General features: G+C 47.8%; 6 protein-coding genes across 7 annotated transcripts; 2 read left to right on the top strand and 4 right to left on the bottom strand.

Annotated features, from left to right (window-relative positions):
* The first annotated feature begins 41 nt into the window (after window positions 1-41).
* Window positions 42-4,659, top strand: BDCG_03556. 2 transcript variants are annotated; one of them, XM_045419189.1, is made up of 9 exons: window positions 79-862; window positions 969-1,063; window positions 1,162-1,334; window positions 1,404-1,563; window positions 1,635-1,798; window positions 1,876-2,478; window positions 2,597-3,118; window positions 3,476-3,614; window positions 3,746-4,618. In XM_045419189.1, the coding sequence occupies exons 1-9, from the start codon at window positions 623-625 to the stop codon at window positions 4,194-4,196; spliced, it is 2,547 nt and encodes an 848-aa protein (XP_045280508.1). In that variant the 5' UTR covers window positions 79-622; the 3' UTR covers window positions 4,197-4,618. The 2 variants fall into 2 exon arrangements, with proteins under 2 accessions (XP_045280509.1, XP_045280508.1); XM_045419188.1 differs by having other exon boundaries at window positions 42-862; window positions 2,597-3,614; window positions 3,737-4,659.
* On the bottom strand, window positions 4,609-7,545 carry BDCG_03555 (uncharacterized protein; the record flags this gene model as incomplete). The annotated part of the gene is made up of 4 exons (XM_045419187.1): window positions 4,609-7,172; window positions 7,210-7,220; window positions 7,282-7,311; window positions 7,466-7,545. 4 exons carry the CDS (start codon window positions 7,543-7,545, stop codon window positions 4,609-4,611), a joined length of 2,685 nt encoding a protein of 894 aa, XP_045275566.1.
* Window positions 7,546-8,092: 547 nt separating this feature from the next.
* Window positions 8,093-8,599, bottom strand: BDCG_16758 (uncharacterized protein; the record flags this gene model as incomplete). The annotated part of the gene is made up of 3 exons (XM_045425951.1): window positions 8,093-8,230; window positions 8,310-8,419; window positions 8,545-8,599. The coding sequence occupies 3 exons, from the start codon at window positions 8,597-8,599 to the stop codon at window positions 8,093-8,095; spliced, it is 303 nt and encodes a 100-aa protein (XP_045280507.1).
* A 6-nt stretch (window positions 8,600-8,605) lies between these two features.
* BDCG_03554 (uncharacterized protein) lies at window positions 8,606-9,371 on the bottom strand (the record flags this gene model as incomplete). Its single annotated transcript, XM_045419186.1, has 3 exons — window positions 8,606-8,973; window positions 9,090-9,177; window positions 9,315-9,371. 3 exons carry the CDS (start codon window positions 9,369-9,371, stop codon window positions 8,606-8,608), a joined length of 513 nt encoding a protein of 170 aa, XP_045275565.1.
* Window positions 9,372-10,253: 882 nt separating this feature from the next.
* BDCG_03553 (D-lactate dehydrogenase (cytochrome)) lies at window positions 10,254-12,324 on the bottom strand (the record flags this gene model as incomplete). Its single annotated transcript, XM_045419185.1, has 4 exons — window positions 10,254-10,346; window positions 10,419-10,594; window positions 10,693-11,967; window positions 12,045-12,324. 4 exons carry the CDS (start codon window positions 12,322-12,324, stop codon window positions 10,254-10,256), a joined length of 1,824 nt encoding a protein of 607 aa, XP_045275564.1.
* A 968-nt stretch (window positions 12,325-13,292) lies between these two features.
* BDCG_03552 (beta-mannosidase) lies at window positions 13,293-16,002 on the top strand (the record flags this gene model as incomplete). The annotated part of the gene is made up of 3 exons (XM_045419184.1): window positions 13,293-13,805; window positions 13,869-14,865; window positions 14,927-16,002. The coding sequence occupies 3 exons, from the start codon at window positions 13,293-13,295 to the stop codon at window positions 16,000-16,002; spliced, it is 2,586 nt and encodes an 861-aa protein (XP_045275563.1).
* Between the last annotated feature and the right edge of the window lie 185 nt (window positions 16,003-16,187).

The raw sequence follows: 16,187 nt of genomic DNA, 5'->3' as shown, positions 1-16,187 counted from the left end.
CAGATGTTTTATTCTTCTGTATCCCACTCTATATATATACAGTGCAGGCTCTGTTCTAGCACAAGATAAAAGTAAAAGAACAAGCAATTCAAAAAGCCTACTTTTATAAGAATCAATGCCGTCAATATATGATGTGAAAAAAAAAAGGTCAGGCTAAATACTTGCTGTGATGATTGGTATATTTGCTTCTCCATCACCCCGCCTTCTTTGCCCCACCTGAAACATTTAGAACAAACAAATACCAACAAACATATAACCTCCTCTTCTAACTCCTCTTCTACCTCCTCTTCTACTGTTTCTTCTTTATCTCTATCCCTTGAACTTCACACTCTGTTGGGTTCTCCCTTGCATTGATTGCTATTGAACCCGACTCTCATTCACCTCCCCGGCGGGCTTGACTGAGATACATCCCTCCCCGGTAGTTAACTAGTTAATAGCGGGGCTACTAAATATCTTCTACCATAACTACCAAATACCAAAACAATCAACACCACCACAAACCGTCATATCCTTCAGCATTCCTAACGCAGCCCGTTACCCGTTCCCTCAAACCCTTTTCCGAGATCAACTAGGCGGTGTGTGTGTGTGTGTGTGTGCCAATCCAGCAGCAAAAGCCCCAACCATGGCCTGGTCGACTACCACTACCGTCGCGGTGACGTGCCTGCTCTTCCTCCTCTTTACACGGCCTACCCACGCGTTCGGAGCTGGCAATATCGCCTCCATATCCAAGATAGAGGGTCAGAATTGGCGCCATGGCGATATTGAGGATGTGATCCTGACATTGCTGATGGCCCGGTCCGCCGGTGGGAAGAAGTTTTCAAAAATGCATCTCAAGCGTATCTATTTTGGAAATTGGCTTCGGGTATGGTTTTTGCTCTTATATACATACATTTTTTTTATTAAACTTCTTCTTTTTTCTTTTTTGGTGGTATTGTGAAACAGCATGGAAAACTAACTTTTTCCCAAAGGATTATAGCCAGGCCATCGATATTGGTACCGTGAAATATGTCTCGGCGGAGGCTATCAGACTTCTCCTTTGGGTTTTGGGATTTATGAGCTTTGGGTATTAACTATTGTTACCCCCTCCCTACCTACTGGATCTTCTGGAATGAAATCATTTTTTACCTGATTTGAAACTATCCTAAATTATGATTTCTTCAGGTACGGCACGGGCGAGTTTGAAGTCACCATTGATCGCCTCGGATGCTACCAACCTACGGAACATATCGATAATCCATTGGGATATGGCGAGGGCCAAGACCCGCGTCGATACTATTCGCGCCTCAGGGGCCCTGTTGACGAACAGAGAGAGTTAGGCATCGATCCTCGTACAGGTAAGAGACTGTCAGCCGTCATTATTCAATCAATGCACTGCTGCGGCTGACTGTGATCTCGGTTTCTAGGTATGAAGAATTATATCGCAACTGAGGACCTGGGTATCGACAATTCTGCTACTCTGCTCAGAAGAATTTTCGGCGAATGCATTGCACTGGGCCGCAGATATTCGCGCTCCGGCAGAGAGGCTGATTTATTTGAGGCCTTGAGACTTCTTGGAACTGGCCTGTAAGTTTTACTGCTATTATGTTTGATATTTAGGTGTCTATTTGTCTAACAGACGGATTAAAATAATCTAGACACACTCTGGAAGACTACCTCGCTCATAGCAACTATACAGAACTTAGTCTTATTGAGCTAGGCGAGACTAATATTTTCCCTCATGTGGGGAGAAACACCATGATTGAACTCAGAGGAGCTAGAAATCCTGTTTATCCCATTGTTACCGGCACATTCGGCGGTGGTGAGTAAACGAGCATCCGGATTGAAGTGGAAATACATTCAAAAAAATGCACTACTGACATGTTCTCTACCTTGTAGTTGACTTCCTCCATAGTGTTATGGGAGAAATTTCTGATAAAGCAACGCAGTCGGAAATCCAAAACCTGGAGGGCCTGATCAAGGAATCCGAAAACCAAAAACCACAGGAAGGATTTCTCCAGGCCCTCCTCGATAAGATCCCCGACAGTCTCTTCGGGGGTGACGACAGCACAGGCAAAATGAATGAGTTCCAGTCCAATGCTGAGTCCACCAAGCAGCGGAACGAGAATATTACTCCTCGCGAGTCCGAAGCATGGGCCACTTACATGAATGATGTTCACCAACAGATGTACCCCCTCCTGGAATGGCATGACAACTTGATGAAATCGATCAACGAGGCAATCGACAAGATACCCGTTCTTCCCGAGCTGATTGAACAGGCACAGGAGCAGATTACCGTTTTTGTCTTTTCCGTTATGGCCCCCTATGTTCTCCCGATCATCAGACAGGTCAAGCAGGAGCTTGAAACGGGTTCATCGGAGGTCATCCAAAACAGCAAGCAGGAGCAATTTAACACCTTTACTGATGATTACTGTACCGATCCGACTCACTCCATGCTTTCCAAGGACCATTTCAGCAATGTTTTGAACGAGCCTGCTGGAAGTCAGTTCTTTCTACTATTTTAACCCCCACTCCTTTTCTCCCATCCCTCCAGATTTAGTTGCCGGGAACATCACCCGATCTCTGACAGTGTGCTTACTAACTGATCTATTGTTTCCAGAGGCTGCTTCGGAGATTGTGAGATGGGTTGTTCCCCAGATCATGGAATGCTGGGATGACGAAAGCGTCGACGTTGACCGTGTGATGAATAGGATTATCAGTGGCGTCCTTCACCACCCTGCTCTGCGTGAGTACGGAGAAGATGGCGCACAAGAGATGCGCGGCATTATGTTCGGAGTTGTCGAGAGTTGGTGGAACGAACAAGGGAGACGCGGCCAGGACTCACTCCGTCAGCAACTCCGCAGAGAAGGTGTGCAGAATGGTGAAAATCATAAGCCTGGTGTTCACGACTCCGGCCACGGTTGTGGCAAACCAATGGGTCTCCCTAACCGCGACCGCCCCGTCGCAGGAGGTGCCCTGGATTTGTTCGGCCTCGAAGGCCTAAGAGCTAAAACTTCGAAGTCGAGCGCTTCAGACATAGAAAAAATGGCTTCTAAAGCTATTGGCGGCGGATTGCTTGGGAGTTTGGTTGGAGGGATAGTTGGTAGCGCCGCGGGTGGTGAATTCGAGGAACGTGATGACGGTAAGCGCCATAAGGAGAAGAAAGACAACTACTCAGATCCTCATTATCATTCTTCCCATTCCAAGGGCAAGGATTATGATAAAGAAGAAAAGAAGAAGAAAAAGAAGGATAAGGAGGAGAAAGGGGACAAGGATGAAAAATATGAGAAAAGAGACAAAGATAAGAAAGAAAAGAAGGACGAGAAGGATAAGAAGGACGAGAAGAAGAAGGACGAGAAGAAGGACGAGAAGAAGAAGGACGAGAAGAAGGACGAGAAGAAGGACAAGGAATATGAGATTGACGGGAATGATAAGAAAGACAAAAAGGATAAAAAGGACAAGAAAGACAAGAAAGCTGACAAAGATAAAAAATATAAAGAACATAAGAAACACAACGACGGCGACGACTATGAACGGGAGGGTGGCGGTGAGAGGTACGAACGAGACAGGTACCAAAGCGGAGGTTACCGCCAGCCACAACATGGTGAAACCGCTGGCTATGGACGTGCTGAAGAAGGGTTCGTTATCCACTACTGCTCTTTTCATTTTCTAACCCCCTCGTCTAAAAAATTCTTACTTTTCATACTATATTATATGTATGGTAAAAACTAACTTTTTGTTCTCTCCACGATTCGAAAAGGTACAATAGAGCGAGCTCCGGCGGCTACGAGGCGGGCGGACATGGTGGCTATTCCGGCAGCGAGAGCCGTGGCCATGGGCACAGTGAGTCTCAGCGTTACGGCGGAGGGGATCGGGGTGGTGAGGCTCGTGGCTATAGTGGAGGTTATGGCAGCGAGAGTCGTGGTGGTTACGGCCATCAACAGGAATACGGGACCTCATCTCACAAGCATCATGGCCACCGTGAGCGCTCCAAGTCCCGCGAAAGGTCTTCTCGCCGGTACGAAAGCGGACATTATGGCAACGATGAGCGCCGTCATGGTAGTCGTGAGCGCAGCCGTGATCGCAGGCGACATGACGACGACAGCGGCGATGATGACTATCGTCGTCGGCATAAGAAGAAGGATGATGATGGCGATGACGGTAGTGATGATGGAAAGAAGCATAGGCGTAAGCATAGGCATCACAGGCGTGATTCTTAGATGCTTGGGTTTGTTTACGGCTGTTTGGCATGGTTGGATTGGTACTTGAATGGCCTGAACGAAAGAAAGGTATAGGTGAAATATTGAATTGGTATTTGCTAGATACGGGAGGGTGTGATGATGATATTTGGACAATTTTCTGTTTTCTTCAGTCTGAATCGATTAGTTGCATAAAACAATTGAACTACAGGAATATTCTAACAGTAAATAACTACCATCATTGATGTATAATTTTTTGTCGTCATAATAGTAACAAAAAGTCAAAAAGGAAAAAAGTAAGGATGAAAGAATAGGGGAACATCTGACTGCACTTTAGAACTAAAGGGATATTCATTGCTTCGTTACTTCATTTCTCGAGACCTGGTTATTGACAGACTTCCTCTGGCAAGTTAAGTTGTAGAGAATACAAACCTCAATCCACCACTCGCAACATATCAAACGCCTCATGCCCAACAAGCCTTCGAAGAATCTTCATCGGATCCATCCTCTTCGTTTTCTTCTTTGCCTCTTTCTGAACAACTGCCCACTCCCCATCCCCATCACCTTCCACCTCATCCCGTTTTTCTCCCCCGTCCTCCTCCTCCTCCTCTCCAAACATCCCACCATCCAAAAACACCTTCATCAATGCCTGACTCTGCCCGCTCACCAACGCCGTCCCCTGAATCTCGAACGTGACGGGAACCGCCCCTGCTCTCGCCGCTAGGTTCCAGTAGACCAACTGAGGCACCTCATACCCATGCTTCCTAAACTCCCGCTCGACAATCTGGTGATGGGTCTGCCATTGCGCCCCACTTTCCGCGTCCCTAACCCAGTCACACTGTGCCTCATCAAACTCCATGTCGCTAAACACAAACACCGTCTTGACCATATCTTCTGGCGGAATCTTATTCTCCACGGCCAGGGGCAATAGCAAGTCCCGAAACACCTTGATAAAGTCCGTGTTTTGCCCCCACGGCACAGTGCGTACGTTTTCCACGCGCTCCGCCAAAGACATGCCATTTATAATATGTATCTTAGGCTCTTCTGAGAAGGTGATAATCCGCCCTCCAAACGGCGGTTTGGTTACTTCAGCCATCACAAGACTGAGGCCAATGGCATTGTGTAGTGGTCCTATTCTGTGTCGATCCAGAGGGTCCTCCATAGAGCCACTAACGTCACATAGGGCTATAGCACTACTAAGGGTCCCAGAGTCCTTGATGCGCTGCACTAGCGTCTTCCATTGCGCATCTGCGACGCCGTAATCGTCTGATGCAACTCCCGAATAGTGTGGCCAAACTTCTTTCACAAGTAAACCGGGGGTCAGGATGGCGCCGGAGATTTTAGCATCACCCTTCTGCACGGCCTCAATGTAACACTTGAAACGCTCAGTGTCTTTTTTCTGGAAGACGCCCTTGTATTGGTTCATGGCCAGGGAGGGGACTTTGGAATATTCAATGTTTGAGAAAGTTTTGGCGGAGATGTCGCGTTCGACGATAGCAAGAGCTTTGCGAAGCGGGGATAGGGTGTGGGCGCGGTAGTTTTCACGAGCACGCTTGAGGTAGACTTCTCGAGAGTGCGATTGGGTACCTGTAGAGTCGGGGTTAGGCCCGAGCGCGGATTCAGGGAAGAGGAGCTCCGATATTGTGGAGGCGATGAGGGTGTATTTGTCGTGAAAACGTTCTAGAGAAGGAGCCCATTTTGCACAGAGGGAGATTTCACGGAGCGCTGCTTTATTGCTGTTCTTGGTGCCGGATTCAAGGAGGAGCATATCCTTCCGTAGCTGTTCGGCGAAGAGCCGGGCAACGGTTAAGTGGAGGACGCGGTGAAAAGGATCAGTGGCGAGGCGGTTGAGGACTTTTTCACGGCGCCTCGCTTTTTCAGCCCTGGATACCGCTTTCTGTTCAAGCTCGAGTTCAGCGGGGGACTTGTTTTTTTCCTTTTGGGCATCTGCCCTTGCCCCTCTTCTGTACCGACCACCCGTTTCCGTTCTCAGCGGCCGTGTGCCGTCCAGCTTCCTCGGAACTCGATGATCCACCAACAGTACTCGGTCAGGATTGCTCATGTCCAGTTTCCCCTCCACCGATAGGACCAAAATATTGAGCAAGTCTTTCCAATATCCATGAGAGCCGCTGTGGATAACACCATAATCATCCACCTCCACCGTGTCCTTTTCATCCCCCTCACCAACATTCTCAACAACAACCTGTTCATCACCCTCCCTTTCCTTCGCGTCCTTTTTAACCACAGGTCTGTAGAGCCACTTCAAATTTCGCAAAAGTGTTCGTGGATGGTACTGGCCCAGCCACCCTAGCTGCTGATAAAACTTAGTTTTATCCCCCTTCCCCAAATGAATACTGCGGACCGCCCAAATAATTTTGAGCGTCATCAACGAATCGGCCTGCCATGACTGCTCAAGCATTGCCGCTAGTGATAGGGTGTCACTGTCGTCGCGATCGCCATCACTGTCATCACCGTCAACGTAATTAAACAGTTCCAGCAAAGGGGACTGTGTTGACGCAAATGCCATCCCGTTGTTTGTCGTCAACATGCGATTTCTCCGCGCCATTTCGGCTTTCAGGGCTTCCTCGCTGACGGTAGGGTCTATAGCGGCGCGGTCAAGGGCATCGACGAAAGAGTTGCCAGTTGTGTTTGACTTTGTTGTCTCCGCAACCGCCGAGTCGGGGTCTTTGCCTGTATCAATTTGCAAATTGCGCACAGCATTCTCTACGCCAGCGAGAGCGGGAAGGGTTTTGAAGATATGCGCCTCAAACTCTGCGTCAGACATCCGTATGCATGGGTCTTCTGGCAGGAGGACTGGGAAGCTAGAGTCCATAGAGCTGGTTTTCACCCTCTTTGCCGGAGGTAGTAGTTGTGTTGATGGCCTTTCACCTTTAGATCGCTCCTCCCCAGAGTTGGAGGGGTTGTTGGTATCCATTGTCGATAACGAATCTTGGTCAATTGTTATTATTCGAGTGTTGACCGGGTCGTTATGCTTTGCTGGTAAGAGATGAAACAGATGAATAGAAGGACATACCTTCTATTTGTCTATAAAGAAGACTTTGTAGATGTATCAAGTCATCCACCTGGCCGCAAAGGTTTTATTTACTTTTGGGCCCAAGTAGCAGTTGGCTGTAGACTACATGCAGGTGGGTATATGTATTGACCCCAAATAAATAAAGCTTTAGATCCTGAATAAAAAACCTATTAACCAGATCAGTTCCACACGGGAGAATCAGGAAAAGAGGGAAAAAAGAAGGAAGAGCACAACCACATAACCTTTTAGTGCTTACCATGAGCGATGGCAGGCCATATAAGTATCCCGCCCCCCACCACAACCACCACCGACAGACCCCTCCAACGACCCCTCCATTTCAACGATGGGAGGTTGGTTTTCTGAGTCACTGGCAGCAAGTTTGACTAGTTTATTTCTTCCCGCATGGCGAATCATGAGCAAGCTATGCACAAATTGTAGGGGAAAACCCTTGTTCTTAGGCACTCACTCGCTTACCCGTTTTGCTCCCCGCCAGGTGCCAATGTTCAGCTCGGAGAGTTGGTATGGCCTGGGAGGAAAGAAAGAAATAAAATGAAGTCACTATGCATGCGAATATATAGTTGCGGGCAAGTAACTAACCACCTCCGAGGAAGAAATGTCAGACGGAGAAACTGATACAAAAAACTTCAGACGAGTAACCCCCACTTTAACAATTGCTATCAAATGTCTAATAAGCCATTTTTTTGAAGCGGAACCAACCAAGGCATATTAAAAAAAGGGCACAATTCACACGACTTACACTCCCAATCATATGATAGAATTACCCAGGTTTATGAAGAAAAGAGACATCGATTCATTGTGAAGTCCAAGCGTGTATTTGGAACATCGAGCATACAGGTTGAAGTCTCATGTGTATTTTCTTCTTTCATGGAAACTGATCAACCCTTGTCGACGTGGACATCGGTGTGCCTTCAAGCGCTAATCGCATAATGTTACGTATGTGGGATATGATCTCGGACGATTTCCCCCAGTTCCAGTCAAGTCCTGAACCAATTCTCGAATACTAAATCGACAGTTGTGCCCTGAACTTTAGCAAGCTGAAAGTATTTCCTGTGCAGAGTAAATATCGAGTCCTCACTCACCTTAGAGTCGTGATCAATTCGGAGGAAATAGAACTCGACACCATCGCTGCATATTCCATAAACAGTAGCGTTCTTCCTTCCGTCCTCCTTCCGCCTCGAATGCACGATACCTAGCCCCGAAAGAAAGCAGCATACGTCGTTAGCAAAGTGCATTCTACGTATTGTTTATACGCCCGGGACAAGAAACCGATAATTCATATATGCCCCGCCCCCCAATCAGACAAGTCATACATACTCATAAGGGCCAAACATTTTCCCTCCCCCTGCCGCGCCGTGGTCTCCCCACCCATCGCTACCTACAACCACCAAATTTGACGCCATCTCCTTTGCGTCCGGGACCCATACCACAGCGCGAAATCTGCCGTGCCGTAGAGTAGGCGTGCGCGGCCATTATATTCCACTGCACTCGATAATGGCGTCTCCACGCTCAATCGCACTATCTCCGGCCCCACGGGGCACCAAGATGCATCAGATAGTGTTGGGGATGCTTGCCCAGGAATGATTTCAGAATCAGGAGGAGCAATAGACTGATCTGAGATGACAGCATTATAGCATCGTTCCTCTGCTGCAAGACAGTTCAATAGTATGAGGCTCAGGCGACAACGGACTAGACCTTCACTTTTGCGGCCGGAGCTGATATGATCGAGATCGGATAGGAGAGTACCTATGCCTGGGTAATTAGCGGTGGAGATTGTACACTTTCCAGTATATCCAGGCATATAAGATCCGCAGTCAAAGTAGTGGGCAAATCCCTTACTCAAGTAGTGGAGATATCCATACACGGCAAATCCCAAATACTCGGATCCTTATCACACTTCAACTTGAACATTCCAACTACATCTTCTGGTCTCACTTCGTCCGTAGGAAGCTAAAAGCAGAAATCAAAATAAACAAACCTTCAGTTAGCACCCAGTAATTCAGTGTCTAGCCACGCCCTACCTCATGAATAGGACCCAGCAGCCATCTTTGAAGCTTAAAGCGAGCTAGGGAGGGAGGGAAACGCACTATATCCTGCATCACCTCATTGAGTATTTCGATACGGGCGAAAAGCAAATTGCGCATGTCTAGAGGGAGTAGGGGAGATAATTTGTCCCTAAGCCAGCACACGAAGCCCATGCAGTGTCGGGTCACTAAGGGATGCATTCTTGTAGCTTTCCTTTAGGTGGCGTCTTTAAAGAACGTTTGTGATGTCGGCATGTAAGAAATGCAACAAGAAAAAATAGCAACGCGGGTAAAAAAAATAGTTCAATGCTGAGAAGACTGGACGTATCTTCGAACTCTTGAACCCGTGATGGATGCAATCACAGACAAAAAATGGCATGGAGGAAGAGAACAGACCTGGGAAATAGAATGAGGAAACGGAGAGTGACGAGTGCCAGTTCGCAGCCCCCTCCCGTCTTCCGTATGTGTATTTACTGACACGAGACGGAAGGTCCATGGCTGGTGTTTAAAATAGAGTATTTGGGAAGGCAGATTTGATCGAAGAAAGTATGACGTGCTTTCGTGGACAAACATGAAGACGAGACTATAAGCAAGCCTTGCCATATGAATAGCCATATGAATATATATATATATACATATATATATATATATGAAAGTACAAGCGTGATATTATGCGTTGATTATTTACAAACGTCGATTGATATTCACTTTTTCGCCAGAAAATCCAACAGGAAAATCCTGCAATCGAAAGGTCGCGAGAATGGCTAACTAGGTATATAAGACGTACGGATATGCGTCTTACTTGGCGATTCGTTAGACGATTCGCAAAATAGTAGCTTGATCTGATATCCGACTTGCAGGAAGGAATATTGGAACGCCCAGTGGCATTGATACCTAGCTCCATCGGTGGTTATATGGCGCAAAATGTCAAGTTAGATGGCATTGGCTACAGACCATTTTAAATGATATCCCGCGCCCATGTCAACCAAACATTTTGACGTGCTACCATGCCTTGACCTCTCCAACACCTGGAGGCTCTATCCGGACAATTTTATCGGCATTTAAGAGTGACAGCGGGTCAAAAGCTTGTTTTAACTGGTGGAAGTTAGAAAATCGTATTTGCAGGTGGGTAAGGAACAAAGAAATGACAAGGACCGGGAAGCTTACCCTTCTCATTGCGTCCACTGTCGATTCACCAAGTTCATGTGGGAGATAGTCTCGTTTGATAAGACCTACACCATGCTCACCGGTCACAGTTCCCTCCATTTCCACAGCCCTTTTGACCATGCGATGGATGACCCCTTCAACAGCTTCGCGCTCCTCTTTGTTAAACAAGAGGATAGCTATGACACAGATAATTAGCATTAAAAATACGTTTTCGCGGTAGAAAGGAATAAACAAAAGTGGTCATAAGGCGCAGGATGCATGTATTTAATCTCACCATGGAAATTCCCATCTCCAACATGCCCGCAAATACCCGCGAGTAGACCCTGCTTTACAATGTCTTCCTTGGTCTGCTCGATGATATCTGGCAGCCGGCTGATGGGGACAGCAACATCAGTTGTCCATACACGATCGTCAGGGTTCCGCTTCATCGCCATAACGCTCCACAGAGCCTCCTTTCTCGCACTCCAGAGCTCAACTTTCTCCTGATCATTGCGAGCGAACTCGAATGATTGACTCTTAGTTGAGGTCGCAAGGTTCCTCACGAGGGCGATCTGCTCTTTGACGCCCAACGGGGTACCAGTGAATTTGAGAAACAGCGTAGGTGCTTCTTTCCACGTCCGACTTGTAGATTGGCTAGCATTGATGCATTTCATCTGGACATCATCCAGGATCTCAATGCCTGCAACGGGGATGCCTTCCGCTACGATCCTCGCCACGCACTCAGCTGCATTGTGGATAGTCGGGAATGAAGCAACGGCTACGCTTTCACTTCTAGGTTTGACTGTCACTTTTAAGGTTGCCTCTGTGATCAGGCCCAGGGTGCCTTCGCTGCCAATGAAGAGTCTCGTTAGGTCATATCCTGCACTTGATTTGCGTGGGCGTTGTCGGGTCTTGATTATAGTTCCGTCAGCGAGAACAACTGTTAGCGAGATAACCCACTCTCGCATCGTTCCGTACCGGTACGCATTGGTTCCCGAGCAGCCAGTGCCAATCATTCCGCCAATCTCTGCCCCGGGCCCTGGATCAGGAGGGAAGAAAAGGCCCTGCTTCGCCAATTCTTCATTTAAGTCCTCCCAGCCCACCGCTGGCTGAACCACCACGTCCAAATCCTCCTTGTGTAAAGCGAGTATCTTGCTCATGCGCTGGAAATCAATGCAGATACCCCCTCGCGTAGATGTAAAATGCCCTTCCAAACTAGTCCCACCAGAATAGGGCGTCACTGGAATCAGTCGTTCGTGGCAGACTTTCATGATCCGGGAAACTTCCTCGGTTGTCGAGGGGTATACGATCAGGAATGGTTTTTCATGTTCTTTGTAGGCGTACGAGGACCACTCCGAGCCAGAATGAGCGTCGACATCGTGTTTTGCAGTGGAGACATTTTCCTTGCCGACAATCTCGACGAAATCGGCCCATGCGGCCTGGAGGGTCGAGGGAGAAGTGTCATGGCGCGGAGGCCGGGTGTCAGCCAGGGGGGTCGTGGAGGTGGTGGGAAGGCTGCCGGGTTTCAAAGATCCGAGATAGTAGCAGCCCAACGATGCGGATACAAGCACTGCGAAAAGTCCGTTTGTCAATTGGCCGTAGAAGGATCTTAATGTAGAGCGTAATCGCGCAAACAACTCCACATACCCACTGTCATTGCAAAAGCCCGAATGCCTGGAGAGGTGTCATGTTGAGCTCTGGCATATCGAGCTTGCTCTGCGCGTTCTCTAACCAATCGCTGCTGCGTGCTTTCGTATAGCTGACCCTTGAACGACGGCCTCTCCTCCTTACAGCGCGAAGTGGTCCCAAACCGTCTTGACTGTTGTCGAAAGCAACGTGCGAGAACGGGATGTGCGGTGGAGATGGATGTTTGTGTGTGATGAACGGCCCGTATAGCCGTCGAAGCGGCAGAGTGGGTGCGGAACATTGTGCTGAAAAGAAAGGGAAAAAAAATTAAAAAAAAATAAGAAATATCTAGTGACGATGATATGAGAAACACACCGGAGGGCACAATTGGAACCGGCGGCTTTCAGGATGATTAATTGAGCCGGCTAGCTTTGCAGCTATTTACATATTTAAATATAATAATACTGGGGTCGAGCAGTTAACTAAATATCACACTATTATATTTAAATACTACGATCAGAGTTATTTTTGGCCATATCAGCCTTCACCAGACAAACAACTATAGTTAACTACAAGAGCCGTCTACACTTTGCTTAATGGTACTACAAAATGCATCAATTGATCTATATTCACAGGTTATCATCTAACTATCTATTTTGCTAACGTTTTTCCGTCAATCCCACTAATAACAGTACTCCGTAGTTATACGTTACTCCGTACAGCATATGGCAATGATAAGCGCTGGCTCTTCAGCTGCGTCATATAACTAGTTATCTAGAGGTAAAGTGCACTAAATATGAAACTATGGAGTCTTTAAATACTTGGGAGTTAAATAACCTTCCCTTAGGCAACTATTTAATCGGGGAAGCTCCTTTCCGGGTTTGCACCTGGATGCAACAACTGTTACCCATCCTTCGTGGAGCACACAGGACATCATATTAATAATTCCTATCGTTGTGGAACCCGATAACAATCCGTTATTTAATCTGCTTGAAGAGGGACCCATAAGCAAGCAATAGCTGTGGGTTTGGTCTCTTGCGGGGTTGATATTGCTCTCGACTGGAACATTACCATGCGGGTTATTAGTCCTTGGCCCGCGTTGCACTCAGGTTGAGGTAAATAGGCTTCAAGCGCAAACATATGTATATATATGTGTCTACGATCTCCCTTCAGATTGGTTTCTGAAGAGCTCAATAATGCCCATAGCTACATCCTAGCCACTGGTTAAAAGGTCCTCATTTTATCATATCATCATAGTTTCAACCCAAAATGTCCGAACGCACCGTTATCGCCCTCAACGAGGGCTGGGTTTTCAAGCAGGCAGACGATGAACAGGCCCAGTTTTTATCCGTTTCCCAGTTCCCAACAAACGTCCATCTGGACCTGATGCACCATGGGCTTATCCCCGACCCCTTCATTGGCAAGAATGAGCTTGCTGTACAGTGGGTTGGAGAGAAGCCCTGGTTATACAAAGCTTCCTTCGATAATCCGCCGCTTAGAGACGGGGAGAAGGCAGTTTTGGCCTTCGACGGTCTTGATACGCATGCCACTGTACTTCTAAATGATACGAAGATCCTCGAAACGGAAAATATGTTCATACCTGAGCGGGTAGATGTTACTGAGCTGCTTCGAGAATCGAAGGGTTCAAATGTGTTAAGCATCACGTTTGCGAGCACATTTCTACTCGGAAAGAAGATCAAAGAGCTGTACCCAGAGCATCGCTGGGGTTGCTGGAATGGAGACTGTAGCCGTCTTGCAGTGAGAAAGGCGCAGTATCACTATGTATGATTGCTCTGTTCTGCCCCAGGAAAACTCAACATGGTTTACTCACTCATATTCCTGTAGGGCTGGGACTGGGGCCCGACTCTCATGACTTGCGGACCATGGCGTCCTGTCAATCTGGAAATTTACAAGGCCAGAATTTCAGACCTCCATTTCCGGCAGAATGTGAACAAATCCCTGAAACACGCGAAATTGGTTGTCACTGCAGAGGTAGAAGGCGACGCAGATAATGTGGCATTCCACATTTCCTTGGGTGACGAAGAGAAAGGTTCAGAGACAGTCGATATCAAGGATGGTATCGCGTCAGTGACCTTCCACGTTCAAGATCCTCAACTGTGGTACCCGTCAAAATATGGTAAACAGCCTCTCTACACGCTGTCTGCAACGCTATCATCCAATAGAGTCAAGCTGGATTCTACTAGCAAACGTGTTGGTTTAAGGAGAGCCGAGCTTATCCAAAGAAAGATGGATGGTGCGGAAGGCACTTCCTTTTTCTTCGAAGTGAATAATATTCCGGTTTTCTGTGGCGGGAGCAACTGGATTCCCGCGGACAACTTCATACCCCGAATTCCACCCCAGAAGTACTATGACTGGGTCAAACTGATGGTTGCCGGTAACCAAATGATGGTCAGAGTCTGGGGAGGCGGTTTATTCGAGGAACAAGCATTTTACGACGCCTGCGACGAGCTGGGTGTATTGGTTTGGCAGGATTTTCTTTTCGCCTGTGGAAATTATCCAGTGTTCCCAAGCTTTCTTGAGAATGTGAAGCGCGAGGCGATTGCAAATGTCAAGGTCCTTAGACATCATCCTTCAATAGTGCTATGGGCCGGAAACAATGAAGACTACCAGTTCGCAGAGAGCGAGAACTTGAATTGGGACCCCAGCAACAATGATCCTGACAGCTGGCTAAAGTCTGAGTTCCCAGCACGATATATTTACGAAAAGGTCTTGGTTGACGTGACGAAGGATTTGATACCAGATACGTACTATCATTTCGGCTCGCCCTGGGGTGGGAAAACTTCAGCCGATCCCACCATCGGCGATATCCACCAGTGGAATGGTAAGCATGGCTTTATCTGTCTCATCGGCTATTTTAAAATATTAATTTCATCAATATATAGTTTGGCACGGCACGCAAGAGAAGTATCAAGACTTTGATAAACTCGGCGGCCGATTCGTGTCTGAATTTGGCTTGCAAGGCTTCCCCGACATAAGGACAATTGATGGATACCTAACAGGCGGTAAAGTGGACCCGGAGAGACACGCGCAATCATCCACCGTCGATTTCCACAACAAAGCCGCAGGCCACGAGCGCCGCATTGCCATCTACCTGGCCGAAAACATCAGATACAACCTCGAGCCCCTGGAACAGTACATCTACGCTACGCAGCTCATCCAAGCAGAATGCCTTTCCAGTGCCTACCGGCTCTGGAAACGTCAGTGGAAAGGGCCAGGCCGTGAATATTGCGCTGGCATTTTGGTCTGGCAAATGAACGACTGCTGGCCTGTCACATCCTGGGCCCTTGTCGATTACCATCTCCGTCCCAAGCATGCGTTCTACGCAGTAAAGCGCGAACTGGCCCCCATCACAATCGGCCTAAAACGGACCTCCCACACTGAATACGCGGACAAGTACACGAACGCCTACTACAAGACAACGCACAAAGTCGAGATATGGGCATCAAACCTCACGGTTAACCCGAGAAATGTGAGTGTGATACTTAAGGCTTGGGACGTCATCACGGGCCGCGAGATTTACTCCAAAACACTTCACGACCGTTTCGTTCTAGAAGAGAATAGGAGTATGGAGATCGCTGAGTTGGAAGTACCTACCACGGATGAAGAGGGGAAAAAAACCAAGGACGGAGAAGAGGCTAACCGTACGGTTGTCGCGGCATATCTCCTTGAAAACGGCGAGCAAGTGGCGCGCTATGTCAATTGGCCTGAACCGCTGAGATATGTCCACCTGCAGGCTCCCAAGGAATTGCGAGTGGCGCTTTCAGTGGATGGGAAACACGTGGAGTTGTCAGCGGAGGTGCCGGTGAAGGGTGTGGCGGTATATGCGGATGGAGATGAGGTGGTGTTTGATGACAACTGTGTAGATCTGGTCCCTGGGGAGACTGTTTATATTGGAGTGAAGGGACTGGATAAGGGTCATGGGGATAGGATTTCTGTGAAGTATCTAGGATCGTCGTGAGGGTATGGAGGAATGGATCGGCTTCTAGAGCAATGGCGGCGCGGGTGGAGACCTGCCTACTTCCTAACTTTAGTTCGTCCTTGCGTGTTTCGTTTTCCTAAGGCTCTTCTTATGTGCTGTCCAATTTTCGCCCATAGACGGGATGGGATGCCTTGTTGCCGAATTTAAGATAAATTATATCTGCA

This window comes from Blastomyces dermatitidis (assembly GCF_000003525.1).
Source record: "Blastomyces dermatitidis ER-3 genomic scaffold supercont1.3, whole genome shotgun sequence".
NCBI classification, from domain to species: domain Eukaryota; kingdom Fungi; phylum Ascomycota; class Eurotiomycetes; order Onygenales; family Ajellomycetaceae; genus Blastomyces; species Blastomyces dermatitidis.
This window is presented reverse-complemented; position numbering and strand designations above follow the sequence as displayed.